The sequence below is a fragment of the Anas acuta genome, chromosome 5, assembly GCF_963932015.1.
Source record: "Anas acuta chromosome 5, bAnaAcu1.1, whole genome shotgun sequence".
In the NCBI taxonomy this organism is placed as follows: domain Eukaryota; kingdom Metazoa; phylum Chordata; class Aves; order Anseriformes; family Anatidae; genus Anas; species Anas acuta.
In genome coordinates, this window is record NC_088983.1 from 25,253,743 (window position 1) to 25,278,040 (window position 24,298).

At 35.9% G+C, this 24,298-nt stretch overlaps 1 protein-coding gene across 19 annotated transcripts in view; it reads right to left on the minus strand.

The window, feature by feature from the left end:
- MIPOL1 (mirror-image polydactyly 1) overlaps positions 1 to 24,298 on the minus strand; it is a 189,431-nt gene that overhangs the window by 51,240 nt on the left and 113,893 nt on the right. Inside the window, exon 14 of one of the 19 annotated variants that reach the window (XM_068683308.1) lies at positions 13,022 to 18,000. The exons of the other annotated variants lie outside the window; for them this stretch is intronic. Within the exon in view, the coding sequence (XP_068539409.1) occupies positions 17,857 to 18,000 (144 nt within the window). The 3' untranslated portion in view covers positions 13,022 to 17,856. Of the gene's footprint in view, positions 1 to 13,021; positions 18,001 to 24,298 lie in introns of those variants that run through there. 19 annotated transcript variants of the gene reach the window in all.

Consider the following 24,298-nt stretch of genomic DNA (forward strand, 5'->3'; position numbering starts at 1 on the left):
TTTTTTTCTTATGCATTTATTGAGCATATATATTCCACCTGTATATATTTACAGAGCGTATACATTTCCTTCTTTGTGTAGGCTAAATATAATTCTGTTATGTCTCAGCAAGTAGGCTTTCCATTCCCCTGATCAATGAATCCAAACCCATCTCTCATCTGTGCTCTGCTAGCAGTACTTGCTAACTCCAGTGAAAACATCTTCCCCGGCACGTTCTTGCATTCCTTTTGCTCACAGTCAGCCTCCTGTATTTGTCTATTCACCTGTCCACTGCTATTACCCAGCTAACAGTAAAAACTCCTGGTACCACTGAATTTCACCACACTGTTTTTTTTCTTTTTTTTTTTTCTTTTTCCTCTCATGTGCTTGAGGCCATTCCAATCATTTTGCAAGACAGCTTGAACTTATTTTGTATTAACAATATAAATAATAATACCTCCCAAGTTCTGTGGCAAACAGCTATTTTGTTTGTATGCTGTTGTTCTTTATGCCAAATGTTCTTAATGAGAACGTTGAAGAAAACAGGTTCATCACCAGCCAGAGAAACTGGATAGAAATTCCACTAAATCAGTCCTTGGACCTTAACATTTCTCTTTTCAAAGCTGTTTGTTCTTGCCTTCCGGCAAACTAGTTCCTTATTGCCTTTGACTAATCCCTCATCTCCTTCATGGGTGTATGATATTTTTCAGATGGACAAGAGCTGAACCTGTCCATCCTTCCAAAAAAAAGATACTAGGTGTACTCAGTTAATAGCAGCATATTAAACCTATGCTTGCTTGTAAAATAACAACTTACTTTCCTTTTTTTTTTTTTTTTTAATTAATAATTTTTCATGTGGCACTACTTTAGCTTTACTTCTGTGTTAGCTTATATATAACAAATTTCTATGTCTAAATAAACAATTACATAAAAGAAGAATTCTTGCATGATCTTATTTGGGTGAAAGCTGTACTTCAATACACTGTTAATGGATGCTTTAAGTATTTTCCTTCCAAATTAACTCCAAAGACTCAAAATAAATACATGTATTAACTGGTCTACAATTGCCAGGACTTGTTTTTTCTTTTCCCTTTTAAGTGTTGACGGTGCCTCTGCTAATTCTGTCAAACTACACCACATGCAACTTCAAAAAATTTATTAAAGAACTTTACTATAATTCCTGCAATTTTAATTTGGAATTTTGGGATGAAGACCAATATTATCCCAATCCGAGCACAATAACCTACTGAACAACTAGGATATTTCATTTATTTCATTTCCATACCTTCATTTCTCTTAACCCTTGTCCTCATAGTTGACATCATCATTAGTCAATGCTGGCAGAAAAAAGAAAAAAGATCACACACTTTTGGACCTAATACGGATTATCCTTGATCTCTATGCCATTCTCAGAATGGTAGCACATTTCCTCTTTCCTTGTTCTCATTTCAGTCATTACACTATTGTTTAATTTCGTTTCCACGGGCCAATTTAGCTTAACCTCCAGCAATTTTCATTTGTCCCTGTATCTTCTGTTTTTTAAGACATAACTTTCTTGGTTAATGAGTGCTCTTTTCTTTTTTTTTTTTTTTTAGATAATCACTTTCTTCTTATTGAGGTTATAATTCACCCAAATAAAACTGCCACCCTTTCCCGTAAGCATTTTCCCCTCATTTGACTAAGAGACTTATTAACATATAGGTAATTCCTTAACTTAGTAATGGCTACTACCAATAGCTTTCCTTCCACAGATTCCAGACACTCCTATGGATTAGAAGGTGGCTGAATAAGAAGTCTTGAGATTCTCAAGGGTCATTTCTACAATTTATGGACTCAAGAATTTACATTTGTTAGATCTGGGTAATGGTGAAAGATGGCAATAAGGTATTGTTCTGCTCCTTCAGTCTTGTGTTATCTGGGGTCTGAAATGGAATCTAGCCAGAAACGTCTGGCCAACTGAATTGCCCCAGTTTCTGCTGGGGACAGTATTATGTTTCTGGTGATATTAGCTGACTAGTTCAACAGTAAGAGGCCAGCTGTCTTCTCAGGGCAGTAGGAGATTGGGAAGGAGAGCAAAGGTTTCTTTCATTTTGAATTAGAATGACTAAGAAAAAAAGTCAGGAAAAATATTTTAAAACCATTTAAGAGATATTTTTATTTTACACTACTTTTACTGCTTTCACATTTTACATCTCATGTCAATAACAGTAGCATGTACTGCATAACAGAGCAGGTCACGTTGTAACACATTATCACATCCAACTTTTAACCATCCTGTTGTTTTTACATTAGCAGCTGCTACTTAGTGCAGATTACTCATCTCATCTTATTTTCTATTTCAAAGTGTCAACACATCAAACTGTTCCACAATAGAAGCAGGTGATGTTTTGATCTAGAAAAGAAAATGAGCACTTGTCTTATTAATTGGAGGATCAGAGGTTTTCAGGGTCAAGAAAAAGACTCCAGCTAACACGAGGGAACTGAAAATGCCTAGATCTCTAATGACATGCTAAGTGATCGCCTTGTTTTTTTTCTTTAACTCACAGTGTTAACGTGTCAAACTGCTTCACTACAATACAAATGGGACAGTTTGACCTAGAAAACTAGGTAAAACAAAGTCTTGTGCCTTTTTTTTTTTTTTTTTTTTTTTTAAATTCACTGGAAACGGAAGTGCTAAGGTACTAATGACAACTCCTGTTCTTACCCTTGCCATCAGAGTGGTTCCAGAGTGTTTATCAATACGGTGATAGGTGCTTTATATATAGAGAGAGAAAACAAATGCAACGTGTGTCCAAGTAGCAGCTGGCCTGGCCAATTTTAAAAATGAAAAGTGAAAATTGGAACTGTAATATAATAAATGTTATAAATTATTAACATCTCATGTAATATATAACTAAACAATAAAAACAAATTTAAAACATGAAATTAAAACTGAATTTGGTAATGTAGACTCAAATTTTTACCACAGAAAGATTCTGGGAAATAAACTGGAGACAAAAAAGTTTTGAATGCTAACTGAAATCATTAGAAATTCACGAAAATGTAGTTTCTCAACACATCGTTTTCCAATGGAAATAATTTTTATTAAACTATAGTAACCTTGAGTTACTGTAAATCAAATGACTGTATTTTTTGTAATTCAGGTTTGGCCATGGTGACATCACATCCTTTATTTCTGATTTAAGAATCAGTTGGTAAAATACAATTTCAAAGAAATAATGGAAAGATACCAGCAATAAGGAGAAACTTGTATTTGAAGGGAAAATTAAAAATTAAAGCACACTGTTTTGGACATGGTGTGTCTAAAGCAGAAAATATTTTCTTCAGGACTTAAAATATTCTGGTTATCTGAGGAAGCTTTCTCATGTCCTGTTCATGGCTACTTAGGTGGCTGGACTAGAAACCAGACACGTCTCTTCTAAGCCAGAGTGGGTTATCAAATATAAGCTTGAAACAATGAAGAAAAACCTCTCTGATCTGCTTTAATGACAAGCATGTTTCCCTCAACTCCAAGAGACCTGACTTGCTTCCCCCACACCATGAAGAATATTATGCTTTACAGCAAACTTTACTGGCAGTCTCCTTGGAGGGAAGGAAGAAGGAACTGACCATGTATGCTGGAACAAGCTAGATAGCCTGGAAGCAGCCCTCCAGGTTGCCTCTGAGGCCTACTGGCAGACTGCTATGGGAAAGCTTCAAATGTCAGTACCCATGATAAACCTCTTGTCCACATAAATGACTTGAGCCACTATGGTATCAAGACAATATCTGGTACAAACAGTAAGTCGTCAGCACAGGATCCAAAAGGTAGTGTTGTAATGTTGTCTCAGAAGCTTTACAATAACAAAGACCCTATTCAATAAAAAGCACATTCCCCTCAGCCCCAGAAGTGTCCTATCCAGTTTGGGGCGGAACTGAACTGGCAGAAGAACAGAAGAAAGTTCGTATTACAGCTAGACACGTTTTAGCTGCGCTGTAGGCAGAAACAGTGTGTGCTTTTAGGGCTCTCAGTCTGGTATGTTTTCAAGTTCTGCTAACAGCCCCAAACCTGAGCACAGCAGCATCCCTCTGTTACTAAAAAGAAGCATCCAAGAACTATTTTCCAGCCTTAACACCTAGTGGCTTGACCTGCTGTGAATTCACACACCAAAACCTCTCTTCTGTCCACTTCTAGAAGTCAGGGCTGCTAATACCAGATTGTCTAAGGGAATAGACCCTGGTAGCCAGTGTCTTTAAAAGGCATTCTCTGGGAGTGCAGGTTAAAACCATACTAGGGAGCTTTCTAACAAAAAGAATAGATGATTGTGTGTCATTCTGCAAGTCCATGTCCTGATCCTATTTTAGTTACTACAGTAGACACAAACAGTCAGTCTTACCAACTAACAGGGACTTATTAACTTAAACAAGCTTGATAAACCTGACTTATATATGAGTTCGAATGGCAAATTGCTTCTCTGTTCCCAACAGGCAGATGAGGCACACTTAACTGTTCAGCAGGACTGTCCCACAGCTCCACTCCAAAGATGCAGGAGTAATTCTTGCTTGGATGTACCCTTCTAACCTTATTTCAGTACTTAACCTCTATTGAAGACTTTACCTTATACTAAAGTCCTTGGCTTTGACCTATGAGCAGCTATTGACTGTGTCCTTCCATTACAATTTGGACTTGCTTATCCTTTGGCTTCTCTATTAAGATATTCATTTATCAGAGTTCCTTACTCTTGATTTCAGTGTGACACCAGTTCCTTAGTCTGAGACACTCTGACATTTCACAAATCTTTTTTTCCGTAAGAAAATATGTACATTGAAATCATTCATGCCTCATTAAAGTGGCAGAAAAAAACATGCAAGGCAGTAACTTGAGCAAAAAAGCAGTTGACAATTTATGCTTGAAAGCTCATAACCAATGCTAAATGACAATATACCCGAAATTATAACCTTTCAAGGAAAGAGACAGAATGACTGTTACCTTTTGGCAGACAGGACTTCTGCAGAAGGCAGGAGTGTCAGAATCCCACTACAGCAATTAAACTATGAATCTTTCATAAAGGCCATGACTCTGTACAGAACTATAAAAATGAACGGTCCCACTGACTTCACTAGGATTGCTTCTGTCCATAGGTCTTGCAGGATTTGGAAAGAAAGGTAGGGATAAGCTTGAGTTAGTATTTACTACTTCACCTTATGGAAAACAAATTATTAGGAGGCATATGCACTCAAATTTATCAGATATTTTTATACACACGTAAATGTGGAATCAAAGTACTGAGTTCAACAGTAACTGTTACACCTAAGAAAAGAATAAATCATTACTGAATAAATGTTTCTGTTAGCAGGAAAATTTGGAATAAGAGAATCAATAAGTATATGCCCCACACAAATATGTCCAGACTTTAAGTACCAAGATATTCTCAGTGACTTTGAATCTGGCAAACCTATTATTATTTCTTCTCCTTTGATATCTGAAGTTCTCATCTGACTACCTAGCAAAACAATTTGGGCTCTTTCCCCAGCTGGATTAATTTTGTGCCTAGCACTTCTGGGAAAAAGAAAAAGCTGCATACCTGTTCCTGAAGTTGTCTGCAGGCTTTATTACGTTGAACTGCCTGTGCAACTGGGATGGCTGTGAATTTCTGAGACACAGTGAACAAGCTACCATCATGTCTCTTGTGATGAGAGGATCCTCAACAGGTAGTTTAAAACAGTTTCAGTCTTTGTGCAGTCCTTGATATGTAGAAACAATCAAACATTCTGTTTGAATATCCAGTGCTGATTTTGATCATATTTATGCAGAACAACTCCCTGAAGCTTGCTTTTTCCACATTCTTATTGCAATGTTTTCTACCCAAGTAGAACTCTAAGGACTTTTAATAAGAGTAAGAAAGGCGAATAGGAACGTTTGCGAGAAGTATTCAAGTATTCTTATAGGAACCATCTATCTGCTGGAAAAAGTATATGAGAGGATTTGATAGACAGCACCTTCCTGTTGAATCAGCAGGGGACAGATGCCTCCACAGATTGTTATGGACATTATACTGCTGAATGAGATCTATTCATATAGTTAAGTTACCTTCACTCAGAACTCAAAAGTCGGTTCTGATACTAAAGATACCCAGTCCTTTCTACTAAAATGAATCTATTTACTAAATTTTATATGAGGTAATTATATTTACCCCTACTGCACGTCTATTTGATTTGCTTCTGTTAGGTCTTTGCCTCAGAAAAAAACATTCTTTTCACTTTCTACCAAAATTAAGGTGCATGATTGCAAGACACTTAAATTTACAGCTCACTCAGACTCAACTACATTTCAACTGGAAAAAAAGGTGGTTCCCGCATATCAAATGATACTTGAAATCTCTGGAGAAAGAAAAAGGAAAGGAAGGAAAAGAATCATGTGTAACCCACAGTGATTTTCTTTAAAAATGTAATTTGCAAAATGAAACAAAACAACCCAAAGATAAACATTTCTGTCAACTATCAAATGCTCCAGCAATTTTCCTTAGGATAATATAATGCAAAAGGTATATTTCTTCCATCTTATTTGCACAAGACAAATAAGACCATTTCAATCACCATGGATTGTGGTGTACAAAAATCACATCCTGATAAACCCAGACAGCAAACACTTCTCTATGTTACTTTCTTACAGTTAGAATTTTAGCCAATGCTTTTGTTTTTATTTGTTCAAAGTGTATTTTGTACTTTTTCACTGCACCTATTATACATTTCTTCACTTGAACACCTGTTGAACTAAACTTGTCTTGCCAGAATATTTTTAATTATGCAATCTGTATTCTGTCAATGGCAAGCACTTGGGTAGAATTTCTTATATACCTTTCAACATACCCGGCAGACAATTAAAGAACTCGGTGTACAGAAATATTTGCCAACTGAAATGTTAGTGCCACAAGTTTAATCAAGTGATCTTGACTAACTTTTAGCAAAGAATCACAATTTTTTCACCATCAGTTTACTGCTTCAAAATACCACTTTAAATGCTATTTCTTCAAAATTTTTATTGACTCAGTCATTTACACAAACTGCAATACATGCCTGACTTGCATAATACTTCAGGCAATAGTTCCATTAATACTTGAGCATTTTCTTCTCATATACAGTGTGATGAATGCCAAATTTGTCTCCAGGTTTTAAGAAAATTTGTTTTTGCAGAGAAAGTCCTGACCCATTGAAGCCAACAGAAGTTTGCTATTGACTTAAATGGGATTAACATTTCCCTGTATTTGTATACATACATTCTATTTAGTGATGAATATTCCAATTATATGTTTGCTGTATACAAGGTTAACATACAGAATAAATCTAACCAAGAGCAATGTCTTTGTGTGTTTGCTGATCAGTACAACAAATATAGATACGTAGGCAAGCACTGTGCAGAACCCTCTCCAATTTTGTAAAGATAAAATGGTGAGATATTTGTGCAGGGCAAGGTGCCACCTGACATTAACTTTTAAACTGACCAATGCATATAGGTTTCATCAGAGGAAGGGAAAACAACCATCTGTGCAACCAGATTTGTGAAGGATCTGAACAGCAGCAATAAAATTCTTCAAATAACCACCACTTTTAGAATGATGACATCTCTTTTGGGGAGGGGTGCAGGGCTCTTAAACTCATACAGAAAAGGGGAAACCCATTACTTTCTTTTGGAGGCTGCTGGATTGGCAGCCCTATTGCCTAGGCATACTGCTGTGGATTGTAGCTGTTGTATGAAACTCCACAAAATGCTTTTGATCCATTTTATCTTGCAACTTAGCAAAGAAATGTTGCAATAAGAAACACCAACAAAGATCTGAAAAACTTAAGCTCTGGATTACCATATTGTGTTCTCCTGCCATTCAATGTGTCAGACAAAGGCAGTGGTGTTCAAAGTAGAAAAAGAAAAAAGAAAAAAGAAACTGGTCACAGAAAGTGCAAAGCACAGAGTAAATAATATTCCTCCACATCCCTACTCTTTCATAGATCTGTTGTTAAAAGAGTTGCAGCAATTAGGCTTTTGTTAATTACCAGCTGTTGAAACAGATGTGTTGACTGTCCTTATTAGCCAACAGCTGGGACAGGAGAACAATTGATGCTCTCTAAAACCAACAGCCAGCTGCTTTGCAGTAATTATCTCCTATCGATAATACAGGTGATAAAGGCAGCAAAAAGGTTATGAGCTTCAATAACCAAGGTACTGTTATTGAATATCACTGCAATTTATCATTAATTTAAAAAAGTAAGTAAAACAGTAAGCTGCTATGCCTACTTTTTGTCTGCATTGTGTCAAGGTCAAGCAATATGCAAATAATAGGGGAAATACAAACAGTAAAAAAAAAACACTTTTTTTTTTTTTTTTTCCAACCCTCTTGCCATGCTTCAAATGTCTCACTGATCTTTAAGGAATGTTTTTTCTTTCAGGTGACTACGTCTGGATACCATTCATTATTAGCTCAGTTTCCATGTGTGCCTTTCCTTCAGTTTTACCATAAATGACTTTTTGGAATATGTAAATGTTTCTTTTACCTGTTCAGAAATTTTATTGTACAATATGTAATAAGACAGGATAAACAAATGGTTAAAGAGGGGGGCCATCCCTCTGGAGATCTAGGGCCTAGTCTTAGGCATGCCATCAATTCTTAAGCAAATTCACTTCACTTCTTGGAATTCAGTTTCACTACCGCTAAAATGGGAGAACTATGTTTATCTTGATTGATTACTTTGTGATGGATGATTTTAATATACTATTTAAATGCAAAATAATGCTTGTATAACATTACTGTAACAGGAAAAAAAATTACATGCTTTTCTAGTATTGATATATGTCAAAATTTATAAAATGAATAGTTATTTTAGTAGCACAGGGCCAGACTTCCACAAGTGGGAGTCACAAGCATAACTGTTAATATCTAAATGGAATTTATCAACATAGGTAGTCGGATGGTTTGTATTTAGTTTTGTTCCTGCTTTGATTTTTATTTCCTCATCTCCATACCCTATTAAAGTGCATTAAAAGAAAAGCAAAGCAGAGGTTTTAAACCATTTCTATTAGCTGCTCAGTTCATCTCTGGCCAACAAAAGACAAGAATCTACAACCATGTCTATTCACTAATTAGTTTGCACTTAAAGACACTGCCTTACTGAAAACAAGGATTAAGGCTGGTTGAATACTCTCCCTTTCATAGACCTCCCTCATGTCTCCGTTGGGTTATCATAAGCAGCTTGTTCTCTGAGCTTTAAGTAGGGAAGCTTGACAATCAGTTCGGGGCTCATCAGTAGGCACTGGGGCAATTAACAGGAGCTACCAACATTTTAAAGGACACGTAAAGAAATCAACTAAACAAAACGTTTCAGCCACGGGGATGAGCAGAAGTATATCATATTCTGGTGGCAGCTGTTTTAAGAAAGATACATGGCAGGATATTGATATATAATTCTGAAATAAAGGAAAAGAACGTACTTCACTGTTGCAGACTTAAAAGAAAAAAAATCATAGCAACAAAACTGAAATGCATCCTTGTACACACAGCCTCACATCTATTAACAGTTATCCACAGAATGCTATAAAGGAAACATTGACATTGAGCCTAGTTTTTTCTACTGTTAGAAGAATGCTAAAAAAGTGGGAAAAGGAAAGGAGAAGGAATGGTTTTCTGTTTTCATTCTTTTCTTCTTTCTTCAGCTGCTTCCCTCTATCCTTACTGTGTGCTTAGGCCATTACACTGGGTTTTCCCCTGGAAGGCAAAACTTGGCTCTGCCTTTTGTTTGTCACCCATGAGTAACTTGGGGATGGAGGGGTGCTGTGAGTGGGGGGAAGTGGTTTCATTCTGTTTTGGTCAACCAAGGAAAAGTTAAAAATGTAGACTGTGCCAACCAGGAACTAATCTGCAATACAGGGCCCCTCTGCCTTATATCTAACATGAAAAGCTACTAACTAAAATCAGGATAGAAGTCAGGAAATTCTCCTGAGCTGGTGATCTGCATGGGTTTCCATGGCAGAAACAGCCACAAAGCAAACAGACACTTGAAGAAGAAAACGATTGTGAACGTTGTTTTGCATCCACGCTCCAGAAAACTTTCAAACTGCATGTACGTGGTGAGGGCCTCAGCTGCCTAAACTCTGCAGTCAGGGTGACCGGTTCAGGCCTGCGAACTGACTGACAGCACTGACTGCAGTACTTGCAGAATTAACCCCAAACCTGCCTCTAGCAGCAGCAAAGCGTGGCAGGGCGTGTGCTGTTTGGCCATTGGCATTCTGTCAGGGAACTGAAAGCACCTGGACTTTGGTCTCCAGTTTTGCAACAGTCACAGTCTAGCAACGCACAGCTTGACTGGATTCACGACATAATTATGGTTACACTTCCCTGCCAAAAATCAGGCCCACAAAGATCTGAATTAGCAAATGAAACAGACACATTCTGCCTCCTGAGACTCTCACAAACCTCTGCTATACTAGGCCACAGCGAATCTGTCCCAGTGAACTTAATCCAATGTATTTTTCCATGTGGTGATACCTAACTCACTCAGAAAGCCCAGGGCCCATGGGCAGGAATCACAGTGGGTACACTGCTTCCCTTTGTAATTTGCTTTCCACTAAACTGCATAGAAACATCCAGGCCAGTCCCCTAAGAAAAGGTAACGTTGAAGACTGCTGCCTGAAATGGACCTTTTCGGCTATCTCATCAAATCTTTGTAAATGTGACAATCAAGCTCTCAAGAAAATTCACCTGGCAACAGCTGCACTGAAACAAAGTTACTGCAGCAACAAGTAACGTCAGAGTGTTAATAATTGACATGAAAAGAATGAAAAGGTGAGCAAGGGATAAAGTGGACAAAGGATTTTAGTATAAACTTATGCTGGTAAGTAATCAATCAAAATTAAGATTGAAAGAGTCACTATGAACATTATTTCGAAAGCTGAAGTGAATTTGGTATCTTGGACTCCTGAGTGGGGCTTGTAAAACTTCATTTTCTGGAACCTGATTTGCAAAATTTGACAAACAAATCCCCTGCTGATTTGAATCTACTTTCATTCAATTACCCCAAGAAACTAAAGCAAACGCTGGAACAGTAGCTTCTAATGTTTGCTGTATTCAGAAAAAGAGCTGCTCGATCCCTGGTTCTACAGGTTAAGGCAGGAATTAGTAACGCGCTGATAATGAATGAGTTTCTTGATTTACATAATCTAACAAAAGACCACTCCCCTTTGAGGGAGGAACTACATCCTAGTGACACTGTTTAGAAGAAGCTGTTTCGGATGACTAAAGTATCAACAGCCTCAGGTGAAATGAAATACTATATGAATGTCCATGACTATTACTGCTAGAGGTCAAAACAGCAGGAAAAATTTATGAGAATATCAAGTTAAATATTAAGAAATCAAGCTCTGTTTCCTCAGATCACTTTTTTTTCTTTCTTTCTTTCTTTCTACATTTCATTGTACGTCTGACTTTTTATAAGAAAGAGTATAAATCATTGGTTTAATTTAGTATTGCTTTGCCCGGAATCCTGATGGCTGGTAACATTTGTTTTCAGCAAAAGATATTCCCTTAATTCTAAGTATCAGAGTTAATACAATGAGTAACCTGTGCACTAAAACCTAATACCCGGAAGACGGTACTCACAAAATTAAGGAATTCATAAGTTCAGGCCCCAAATGTATTGTTTTCCAGTGAACTTAGGAGCCAGCCTTAGTTCCTAATTTGTGAAGATACACTGAAATCCCATCATTTTTCATACATGGAAGTACAGTATGCGGTACCTCCTGAGGGGATACAAAGTACTGTCTAATTTATACCACCAAGAAACACTCAATACTGAATGTCTGCTGAGGCTTAATGGTGTGAGATAAATTTAAAAAACATCATATTGTAAAACTTAGTATTTTCTCTGTAATTTACTGTACTGTGGTATTCTGAAAAATTCTGAGAACTGTATCCAATAGCTAGGTAATACATAACCTCCCATGAAAAAGTCTTACTTTTCACATCAACCAGACTGCAGTAAAATTGCCAGTTTCTCTGAAAAAAAAGCCCTTCTGTACAAAAAAAAAATTATATCTCTGCTAGACAAACTGCTAGCTGTCTTTAATCAGCAATGTTTTTTCAACTTTAGGTGACCACTCCTCTGACTGAGTTACTATCATACCCCACTGTTTGTTTTATTTTCTTCAATTTTTTTTATTTTATTTTATTTTATTTTTTTTTAAGTCCTCCTTTTATTATATTTTGGAGGATTATTGTCAGGAATAATTGCTTCCTAATAATTACAGATATCATTATCATCATATATCAGGTTGAAATATTTGTTGTTACAAACATTAAAACTGGTTGATGGTATCAACAATAAGCTTCACAGCTCAGTAAAAAAATCCATGGTAAGTAAATATTGATTGACAAAAACAAATTATATTTGATAACACAAGGGTCTATTTCATTATTACTGCATTCAACCAAATTGCTTAAGAAAAACAACTAACTTTCCAAAAATGTGTCAGGAAATACAGTAATTTAAACTAAGCCTACATCATCTTTCCTATAACAGAACTTTAACGTATATATTTTGCAGTTACTATTCCATAGGGAAAAAAAATAAGCAGCACTGATAAAGAATGAAGATTAAATCTTGATTATTGTCTTGAAAAAATGCTCCTATGCAGGTACACATTTTATGAATTTAATTTTATGGAGAACATTTTCTTAAAATAGTAAATAATGGTTTTACACCTAGTATTTTTACATATAAGAGGGAATTACAATGTTAGGGAACCTGTCTCAAGGTTAGGCTAATCTTCTAAACATGTATTTAAAAAAACAAAAAACAAAAAACAAACAAAACCAACCACAAAACAAATGAAAAAGAATCACCAGAAAAAAAAAAAAAAAAAAAAAAAACCAACCACCAGATATCATTAGCAACTGATTAAGGAAAAGAATAAACATACCAATGGATTTTCAGGGAACACATCTTTAATCCATTTCATTATAAACAATGAAGGACAAAAGTCAGACAACCTCTCACTGTTTAATGCATTATCAAGCTTTAGATAGAAGCCCATTAAATATACCAGGTCTTGAGAAGTTCTCAGCTCAAAGTGCTGTTCTTTACCAACCAGAGTAATTCCTTATCACTGCTGCATGTACAACACATTTTTACTGAGATATTCTGCAGGACAGGACTACTGGTTCTCACTGGTGGCTAACAAAAACAGATTAACTTGGTCTGAATTCAGTAGCTCAGAAATGCAACCTTAACACACCTAAGGCTTGATGAAAAATTTATTTTGAAGTACTATAAGTAGAGAAGAAATGTAGTGTTACACAGCTACAAGTTAACACTGCATACATATAGGTGTACAAAGCCATGCACACCTAAGGCCACCTACAAGCATACCACCACCTCTATACACAGAGACAGGTATATAATTAGGCACACAAATCCTGCACAAAGAAATGGTGTTATTCACCTCCCCTACTTTCAGCCACATAAAGTTTAAGTAAACCAGGCACCGCCAAAATATATTTCTTCTGTCCTACCTTCCACATTATCCAAAGGGAAGAAGAATTGCCCTTTGGTGATATATACCCCTCTTTGTATTTGCTATGAGTGGAACCTGGATGAGTGGCTCAGCAAAGGTCTTTGGACAACTGAAGGTTGGTAAGTGGGCCCCTGCCTTAGCAGGACATTACTAAGGACAAGAGATGTTAGAAATGCCAGTGTTAAGGTAAGCAGCACAAATGCATTGAAATGCATTGTGATTTTAACTGCATAACCATGCTCAGTTAGGTTTTTTTGTTTGTTTGTTTGTTTGGTTTTGGGTCTTCTAAACTTCCTAATTGTTGCACAGGGTGGACCTAAACCCGGGAGTGAATCATCCCTGTCCAGTGAAGGAGCTGTTACCTGCTTATTCCTGTTTCTTCTGTTGCTGCCATAGGAATGAGACTGCAGTCCATGAGAAAATACATTTTGTATTTAATGGAACCACATCCTGTTGGGCATGGGTAAAATCCATCTGTCCTTTGGTTAAGGTACCTCAGTGTGACTTAACTGAAAGTTTTCAGAGGGATTCACAGTATGTTACCCATTTTCTGACTGTGCAAGATAAGTCCCTTGTGTCTAATCTGCAGAAGTACTGTGTGCTCACAGCTGCAATTGAAGTCACTGAGAAAAAGAATATAAATGTTATATAACGCCTATACATCAGACCTAAGACTAAATTACTGAAGGCTTAATCTGCATTGAAAACAATTAAAAGGCAAATTAAAATGTAAGTGGCTATCCACAGATATCAAAAGTGAAAAAGTTTATTTCCAGTATTTACTGCTTGTCATCCAGGACTGAAAAGAAGTGGATTTCAATCTGTGAAACAGCCCATCAGTGAAAGAAGGGACTGCATGAACAGGACCGGCCCACACCACACAAGTAGGAGGCTAATCTTCTCAGTTGGAAACTAGCTGGAGCAGCCAGGATATTAAACCAGCAACACAAGGGGAGGTTATTTGGAAGGCAAATGAGGTACATGTTCAAATTCAGAACCTAACGAGCAAGTTGAACCAATGTGGCAAAGAATATAATGAAAATAATCTCTTCAATTGTGTTTATGTATTGATCTTAGGAATCTGGATAAGAAGCAACAGGAAATTCTAATTGATGGGAAGAAATTTTATATAGTCAGCATTACTAAAATCTGGTGTACAACAGGTATGTTAAAATCTCTGATTAATAGGAAGGGTAAGAGAGGCAGTAAAGGATTATGACACCTTAGAAAACAAAACCCAGACCATTATTCCTTTTGGAGTGATCAGTAACACAGAACCACAGCACTTGAATATGTACAGGTCAGTAAGCCAACTAACATCACTTAAGAAAGATTTGCTGGGTAGAAAATCTAATTAGAGCATAGGACAAGCTTTTCTTCAGCACCTATCTATAATATTTGTAAAGAAAAATAATGGCACTATAAGAAAATTAATCTTAGGAGACATGCTGAAAATTTCATGTGAGCAACTATAAATCAGTATTATACACTTAAAAAAACCCACAAATTATTTGTCAGTATTAGGTAAACATTCTGTATCTCATTATAAAACAAGAGATGTTAATCACCGTACCAGAGATTTATTATAACATCTCTAATTATTTATCAATTAATTGAAAAACCACCAGAATCTTTACACACACAGAACCATTCTCACAAATATACAAAGATCTTCAAAATCAGGAAAAAAAAAGGATACAAGCATATGATGGAAAATGGGGATTCATTTAAGGGTGGATATAAAGAATAACTGACCTCACAAACAAGAGAAAGAAGAATTTCTCTTTCATGTACAAAGTAAATGAAGCAAACAAATGATAAAAAGTCATAACACTACAGAAGAAAAAACATCCTAAGAGGTAGAAGTTCTGAACTGATAAAATTAGCTAGACAGATAATAAGTATTTCTCATTATGAGAGGAACAGGGAATGCGTAAACCCATTCCAACACTGGAATACCTATGTCACAAATTATAATGTAAAAAACAAAAAACAAACCAAAAACAATTCAGTAGTATTCACCATATAAATTACTATGTATTTGTTAAAAAACAAGGTGATATAGTTACATTTTTGTACAAAATTAATAAGCATTTCATTAGTTTTCAAGGAGGAATAACTTTTATATTTACTGATTCATACAGTTTTCACTTTTGGTGTTACAGAGTTGTTAGAGAAGATCCATGTCTGGACAATGTCCAGTTTCAATTAGTGGGATAAAAAAATGGGCCAAAAAAGTGAAAACACTGGATTTAACTTAATACACAATTTAATGAAAGAATATAATTTCTCCCAGTCAGGGTATTTTTGCTTAAATAGGTCTTGTCAAACAAATATGATTTCCTTCTTTGTGAGATTAGTAGCAAATGTCACACAAAGATTTGTCAGGATTTAACATAGTATCACATGGCAGTCTGATAAAAAAAAAAAAAAAAAAAGAGAAATAAGCACTTTGCATCATCATGAAAATACTCCATAAATGGATTCAGAATGGGCCAACAGTTAAAAAATAAAAATAAAAAAATAAATAAATAAACAGAAAAACAAAACAAAACAAACAAAACAACAACAACAACAACAACCACACCAAAACCTCATGTTCGAAGAGGCAATCATCACTGAATAATACTGGAATACTCATAAGGTTGCACAGGTATCAGTACTAGCCATACTATTATTCAATGTATTCTTCAATTACTCAGAACCAGATAAACACAGCTAGTCACGTTCATGAATGACAAAGTAAGTAAATAATGATGAAACAACGTTTTGGGTCCCTTGATTATTAGGTCTTTTCAAGTTGAGTGTGTTTTAATAAAACCAAAAACTCTCAGTGTAAGAACAGTAGACACAGGCCACACATAGAAAGGGTTAACTGTATTATGAAAAGCAATGACTATGAAAAAGATTTTGGACTTCAGTATGAGGTGAGTGAACTGCTGTGGAAAAATTGGTAAGATGCAGTCTTTTGGTGTATACATAGTAAAATACAAGTATGTCTAGGAAGCAATTAAGGCAATTGTATTTTATGCATGACACTGAGGAACAATGCTATAAAATGCATCTGCTTTTACATACAAGGATATTAAAAACCCAGAGTAGATACAGAAAGGAGCTGCACTGGTCATGTAAGCAGTAGGGAAAATGGCATGTAGTGAAAGAGCTTATTCTGTACATATTTTTAAAATCTCAAGGATATGTCTATTCACTAAAAATCTGTAGTGATACTTGTGCTAATTTGGAACAAGGTAAATCAAGTACCAGGAACAGAATCATTTTATCTCACTACTGCTTGTCATTGTCTTTCAATAAATGGACAGAAAATACAGGATAAGAATGATTTTTTAATCTAGTTGAGTAAGCACAACTTGAATCACTACGACAAACTATCAAAGGGAAATAGTGATCTCCCTTTCTCCTGGAATTTTTTTACATCCACCTAGATACCTCTCCAGAAAGTATGTTTAAACAAACACATTTCTGGGATCAATACAGGCGCAACTGGTGAAATCAATAATCTTAAAACCAATTAAATTATGTAAAGATGGCTTCTGGGCTTGGCCTTAAATGCTGGGAATTTATGAATGACAAATATTCCAAAGGTAACATCGTGTATGTCTTCAATAGGTCTGCAAAAACTGTGGGTACTTTTGACCTTAATTTCTTCATGCCTCGGTTTCTCCATGAAGCACAAAGAAAACACTCCTGCAGAAACACATTAATATCATTGTTTATTAAACCTTTGATTCTTATAACATTGAATACTACAGAAAATCCCCATGATGGTTACTCAAAATTCTGTTTTCAGGGAAAGGTTGAACAGTATCCAGTAAACAAGGGATTGACACACATAATGAACAAAGAAGATAAAAAAAGAATATATTGATTGGCTGTTCTCTGGATACTGTGTGAAGCAGGAATACTGTGAAATAAAGCACACATGATCCTGTAATGAAAAATGTTAATGTACTGTTTCAGAGAAAAGGGAGTAAATGAAGATGCTTACTTCAGAAATGCCAGAACTGAGATTAACTCTTGATTAACTGGCTACTTCAGTTTAGCTGCATACATAGCAAATAACATACAAAAATTGTAAATCTACAAAATACTCATAATTATTGTCTAAATAAACTGCCTTCCTAAAAGGATGAATGTTCGGACAAACAACTTTGCTGAAAGCAAGACCATTTGCTTGCCCTATCATGCACTTCTTAAATCCCTTGTAATTTGTCAACTTTGAATGTAATACTTCTCCAGGGGCTACCAATGAGCTTTTCACATCTTGCTCATGTCATCCATTTTCCGCTTGATTAGTGGGGACCTGAAGTAATCTTTCTGCTTCACAGAACAACTAAAGCCAACACACACGAAAATACCAGTATCTTAGGTACAGCTCTTAGCACGGGACAAAGGTCTTTAGGGATGTTCAGGCTCTTGGCGCAATGAAGTGGCTGAGACAGATGAGGAAGAAACAAGCATCCAGGCTGAAAAAAAGGAAGGATAAGTTAGGAAAACAATGAGGGAAGACAAAAGAAAACATTTCTGAGAATAGGGAACAGAAGAAAGCTGAGTGATGCTGAAGGTACAGTGTAAGATGTGGGAAGAGAGACAAGATAAACTTGTATGGAAAAATGAAAGAGAAGAACACAAAAGTTCAATGTGCTTCTCAGACACAGGTCAAAACACAGGAGTAGAACATAATATGAGAAAAAAAAATATTCCAAATCTTCTTTTCTTTTATCTGACAAAACTTGTGTTTGTTTTTTTTAATTTTTTTTTAACCTTTCTATTTTGAAGCGTTTACATAGAGAAAACTTATCTAAAAAGTTTTTAATATTGAACAAAAGTTGTTAGTATTAAACAGATTACTCTTCTAAAGCTAAGTCAAATTATTCCAAGTATCAGGAAATAAAATTCACTTCTCCTTAACTTAAAAAAAAAAATCCACGTCAGAAATGCCACTGAATGAACCTTTGAATGCAAAAGTGAATGAGTTTAAAACTATGAGAGGTAGTTTTAGTGCCAGTATCTTTTCAACATCAATTTATATCTAGTACCACATCTTAATCTCCACTTCTCTCCCCAAAATACGTCCACAGATAGTTGGTGTTCAAGCTATTAAAAACTAATGAAAATTGTAGACTTTAATTTGATAAGTTAAAAACTCTTCAAGGCTTAATGTCAACACTTTAAATGTAGCATAAAAAAGGCAACAGAGAGAAATTATGGAAGCTCTTTAAGACAGACTGTGCAGTTTTACATTTTTATTTTACATACAATGTGCAGTTCTAGTACTATATGCAGCATTTTGAAATTTAAAATAAAAAAAGAAAATTTGTATTCATAATGAAATATTTGCAATTCTTTGGGGAAAAGCACATCTTTAAAAAAATAATCAAACCAAGTAAGGTCTTCTGTACACTCAATACTAAGGAAGCCTTGTCTGAAACTACAACCTAGTATCTTACACTTTCCTAGTACCACCTTTCAGTGTAATAATATCCTCACGTCCTCCAATATCCTCATAAAATTCTTGGATTCTACCTATATATAGCTTCCTACTACAACACCTCCAGCTCACCCTTCAAAACCCAACTTAACTTTTTGTTTCTTTATGTAGTAGTTACATATTGTGCACAGCTTTCTCCTGTTAAACTGTAACGACTACTGATAAAGTTCTTCCCACATCTACCTAGAGTGGCATGTTGAGTTCCATGAAAACTGGGAACGGAAGAGGAGAGAGAACCCTCTTAAGGACCCAACCATTATTCTTCTGTTAGTAGCTGTTGAAAGCTGCTAAAAATCAGAATTGGAAAACTAAGATGGCATAATCATATATGCCTCTTTTACCTTGAAACAATGGTAAACAACTACTTGCTTCATTTAAAATCCTCTTTTTTTCCCCCACTATATTAAAAATTAAGGTAATGCATTCTCATGTAGTGTTCTCTTGAGAAATGATTTCTGTCCAGAAGAGGCTGTGATTTAGAGACCACAGACGGCTTCCAGTCACATTCGTACACATGAAAAGAACAGAATAATGAAAGGTCATCATGAAGATGAAGATGAGCCTCACATTTGCAAACTAGGACATTTTTAAACAGTTGTTTCTCATGCACTGTATGCACAACTGCTGTAAACACAGAGAATAACTAGAGCATATGTGTACCTCTATCTCATTTTGCTCTCTTACTGAAAAGTGAGTAATGCAGAATTTCTATATTATTTATTTATTTTTATTTTTTTTACAGTGAGTGGAAGACTCAAAGCTTCTAGAAATAAAGTATATATAGCAGTAAAAACTTGCAGGTGGCTACCTCCTCAAGTAGATCAGAGGCAGTGTTTGATGTATCAGGTGGTTAAGAACATAACTTTCCCAAATCAAGCACTGCATATAGAAAACCAAATCCACTATGTGACGTTTACAAACAAGAATGAAGAACTTTGCAAATCTCAGATATTAACATATTTTAGAAACAAATAAACCATTTGGTTTCCCTCAGACTGCATCTTGAAAAAGATAACAGGTGAAACAAGACATGATGAAACATGGACATGTAGTCGATGTAGAAACAGATACACAAAGGTTCTGATATACTGCTTGGCACTTGTGCACTCTTCTGAGGATATGATATTCCCTGGAAAGACAGCAAGAGACAGTGCCAAGGCTGACAAACCTGTATCTTTCCTTTAAGATGTTTCCTTACCCCTGGTCCAGGAGGGAATAGTGAGTAAAGGAAAATGTTTACAGCAATCTTGACACATGTCTTGGCTGAACTGAATATTCATGATATTTCATGACATTTCAGTTATAGCAAGATATCCAAGATCAGTGGTATCAAAGCCTCTACCAAATTAAAGCTGTATTGGGTCACACAAATGGTTTTGATAAAAAATAATTTTAGAGGAGGCGCTGTGGATAGTGTCCTGCTAGGAGGGAATATTTATGCAACAAACAACCTCTTCCCAAATTATTCCCTGAGACAGAAACCACAGTCATTAATTATAGTGACAGAGCTTCTGCATGGAATACTTGCTGGTTTTACAAAACCAGCTCTAGACTATTCAAGAATGTCATCAGACTTTTGCATGAAATTGCTTGATTTGAGCCCTGAAGCTCAAATTCCAAAATAAATTTAAGCATAACACAACAACCAAGCAAAGGATGTGCTGTTGAGTAGGAAAACAAACAAACAAACCCTGCATATACTGCAACTTCTAGATTTCACCTGTATTTGTCCCTGCTTGGCCTTATTTCTTTCAGATAGAAGAGTTCTTTCAGTATTGGTGTGATCCCAGCACAGGAACAGGAAAAGCGTGAAGTATGGTAAATTTAGGACAGAGCCCAAGAAATCACTTTGCAGATTTGCTACAAATGCCCAAACTCTTCTCAAGAGTCTAGGTGAAGCAGTATTTCCAGGTGAGATGCTAGGTATCATGTGCTGGACTTTGCAACACAATAACACTGTCACACAGTCTAGATCAGAGAGGAGCAATGTGTGGCTGTTCACAGCACCCGCATGAAAAACTGTACCCCTTTACGTATACATCCCCAAAGTTGACAATTGGCCTATTGCCCACATAATTATGCCTTTTCTTAGATAGCAGATTCTGTCTTATATCTGCAATGAATCTGTAAAGGCTCTGTGGTATTTCACAGCTATTTTAATGCTATACATCCCTGAGTGAACAACTAGAGTGACTTACCAGACAGAATCCACCTTAAGACTGTAGGAGGAAACAATAAATTGGTTTTGACTTTTCTAAATCCAGGATGGTCTTGCTCTAGGTAGGACCATTTCCTGACTGAGAAGCAGACTGAGTAGAAGGTTAAGAAATTCTTCTGTCAGAATTTCGTGACAGTTCCTGAAGCAATAGGAGAGAGTGAATTCTCCCTAGGGCATTAACAATTCAGGTGACTGAATAAAAAGGGAAGTTAGTGAAAAACATGAAAAAAGGAATAAGGTAGAATAATAGAAAAATTCACTCATGATTGCATTCCTCAGCTGTATACTAAATTTATATCATAGAAATCTGAAATGCACATGTAAATCTAAATCAGCCTGAGACTCCACACAGTGAAGTCACACACATGGTTATTACATGACTAAATCAACAAGCCATAGGTTTATCCTGTTTTGACATCAGTTTTATATAACTTCTTCCTCAGTGCTGTTTCACAGAATAAATCAAAGTAGCAAGATGAAGCACAAACTGAATAAATGTATTTCATAGAGGCAATTCCATTTTCAAGGTCACTCAAGTTTTGACTCTGAAATTGCAGTCTTTAATTTTGCTCTTAATTAACCATTAGCTTTTACAGGGAGCAGGGACTAATTTTAAGAGGTCAAAAAGTGAACAACTATCAGATTTTTAGAGGTGCTGAGGCAACTGTAGACAGTTACTTAGTGTGATACAAAAAAATTAAGTGGATTAGATACCTAACTACCATTAAAACTCATGAGAGGTAGGTATCCAAAACACTTAGAAACATTTTGAGTATTAGCTCCCTATTTACCTCTCTCTTACCAAGATCTCAGTTTTGTCTTCAGAACAAGGCAGTTACATTCACAAAACATTTTCTTTCCCTTTCATATATTGTCCTTACCCAGCTTGCTTTTAAAACAGATCTACACCTGGTAATTCAATAAACGTGGCAGCTTCCCCAGCTTTCAGACATACCATTTAATTTTCTTCAAAGCCCCACTGAAATCAGCTCTGTGAACTCTTTAGATCTCTTGTTCCTCCCAGTTCTGATTCAAGGTACTGGCTTGCCTCCTTTACTGATATGAAATAGCATTGCTACCACCCTGCCTTTCATATTGCTTGGGAAAGCAGAGGTGGAAGTTCTGCTGCACAGCACAAAGGGAGAGGTCATCATTCTAGGACAATTTCTGTTTATCCAGAGTGCCCAGTCTGGAGGGAGCTAGTCTGTTTCCACTATGCTCTGATGAGATCAACATCAACATGTTAGATCAACGTGTTAGATCAACAGTATTAACCAGTACTCTGGTTAGGTTAGGTGACTTGGTTAAAGGTTTTCATGTTGTTCACCACAATATGGTGACCTTAAAATTATAAGCTTGATAGACAGTTTCAAGAAGAAATCAGTCCAAGGGAGGAATCATTCCTCTATCAGCACTGCTTTCTTTCTTTGCACCACAGGAAAAACAAAAAAAAGAGCTATGTTAAGTGTTCCACCGAAAGCCCACAACATTGTATTTACAAGGCAGACATATTTCTACAATCAGCAATGTCATTTGAAGTAGAAAGGTAGAAGAGATGACAAATCAGTTAAAAAAAAAATAATAATAGAGAAAGCAGTAACTTTTTTTTTTTTTTTTTTTAAACTTAACTGTATAACCCTCGGCTAGACAAGGGTATTTGCAGGACAAAATGCAAGCTAAGACATTACAAAAAGTTAATATACATCAAATACTAGGGTTCTGTCCAGCAAAGTTCTACTCAGAAAAAAGTTGTAAGATAAGTTTCAGGGAAGGTGGCAGAGATAGGGTTATATATATATATATATATATATATATATATATATATATTTAATTGGCACACCGGAGCATATATGTCTAAATACTGGAATGCAATATCACTTTGCAACAAAATTACAAATTTCTGGTATTATTTTTACCACTACTACTACTAGTAATAATAAATCCCACTAAGTTAGTTCTATTTTTGCTAGGAAAAGAATGACCAGCAAGATTAAAAAAATAGCTTAAGAGATATGAAAAAAATATATATACACACAATCTGATAGACTAGAAAATTTAGAAAAGTTCAGCTAGGCACAAAAATGCTGTTAATGATTAGCTGCATAACAAGAGATTTATCTCTGTCTTTTTTTCTTTCTTTTTGTGTGTACGTGTGTTGCAAAGGCAACACAGCCACAGTGCAGGTCTGTCTGTGCCATTCTTAGGCCACTTTCAGGCCGATTGAGAAAAGCTGGAAAGTAAACACAGGTGTTTTAAAACTGGAGCCGCTGTCACGGACAACCACAAACACCCTTAACTCTGATGTGGCAACGCCTCTTTCCCGCCCTCTCTTTTTTTAAAGTAGTGCCCCAAAAGAACATGTCAAATGTTTCACCTTTCACCACCTCAAAATAACTTGGAGCTCATAGTATTGTCTGGGAAATTGCAAGCAAAAAGATCATTTTTTCATTCCTTTTCAGACGTAGCCAACTACAAATCAGTCGCATGAGAAAGAGCCATTCTATTTCTAATTATTTTATTTTCAGTGCCCTCTGACATACCTGCAAGCACCATGCTATAAGTTGAACCCTTTCTTCCTCCAATGTAATTCAGACACCTCGTTTTCATGATTCAGGTTCAACTAAAGACAGCTGGGGGATTTCGCAATAATTAAAGAAGAGATTTAACCCAGTGGATAAGAGGAAAAATAAAAACAAAACAAAAAGCAAAAAAAAACCCGAGTCCCCCAAACTACAAGAATGAACCTTGATTTTCAATTATTGTGTAAGAATACGTACAGAACTGAAAAAGCACTTGCTTGTAAATTAGCTGTTCCAGGAAACAGTGCATCCTGTTCAGCAGAGAAAACTAGAGAAAAACTATGGAGCTGACCTAATTCCCAGAAATTATGTTGTTAGTCTTCACTTATGCAATCAATGTGAAAAAAAAAAAAAAAAGAAAAAAAAGAAAAAAAAAGATCAGGTGACAAAAATGAAACAGCTACAGCCAGTCCCAATATAATTTTAAAAGGCTGGTGCACTAACTGGAGATGGTGACATTTGGACTGAAACTACAG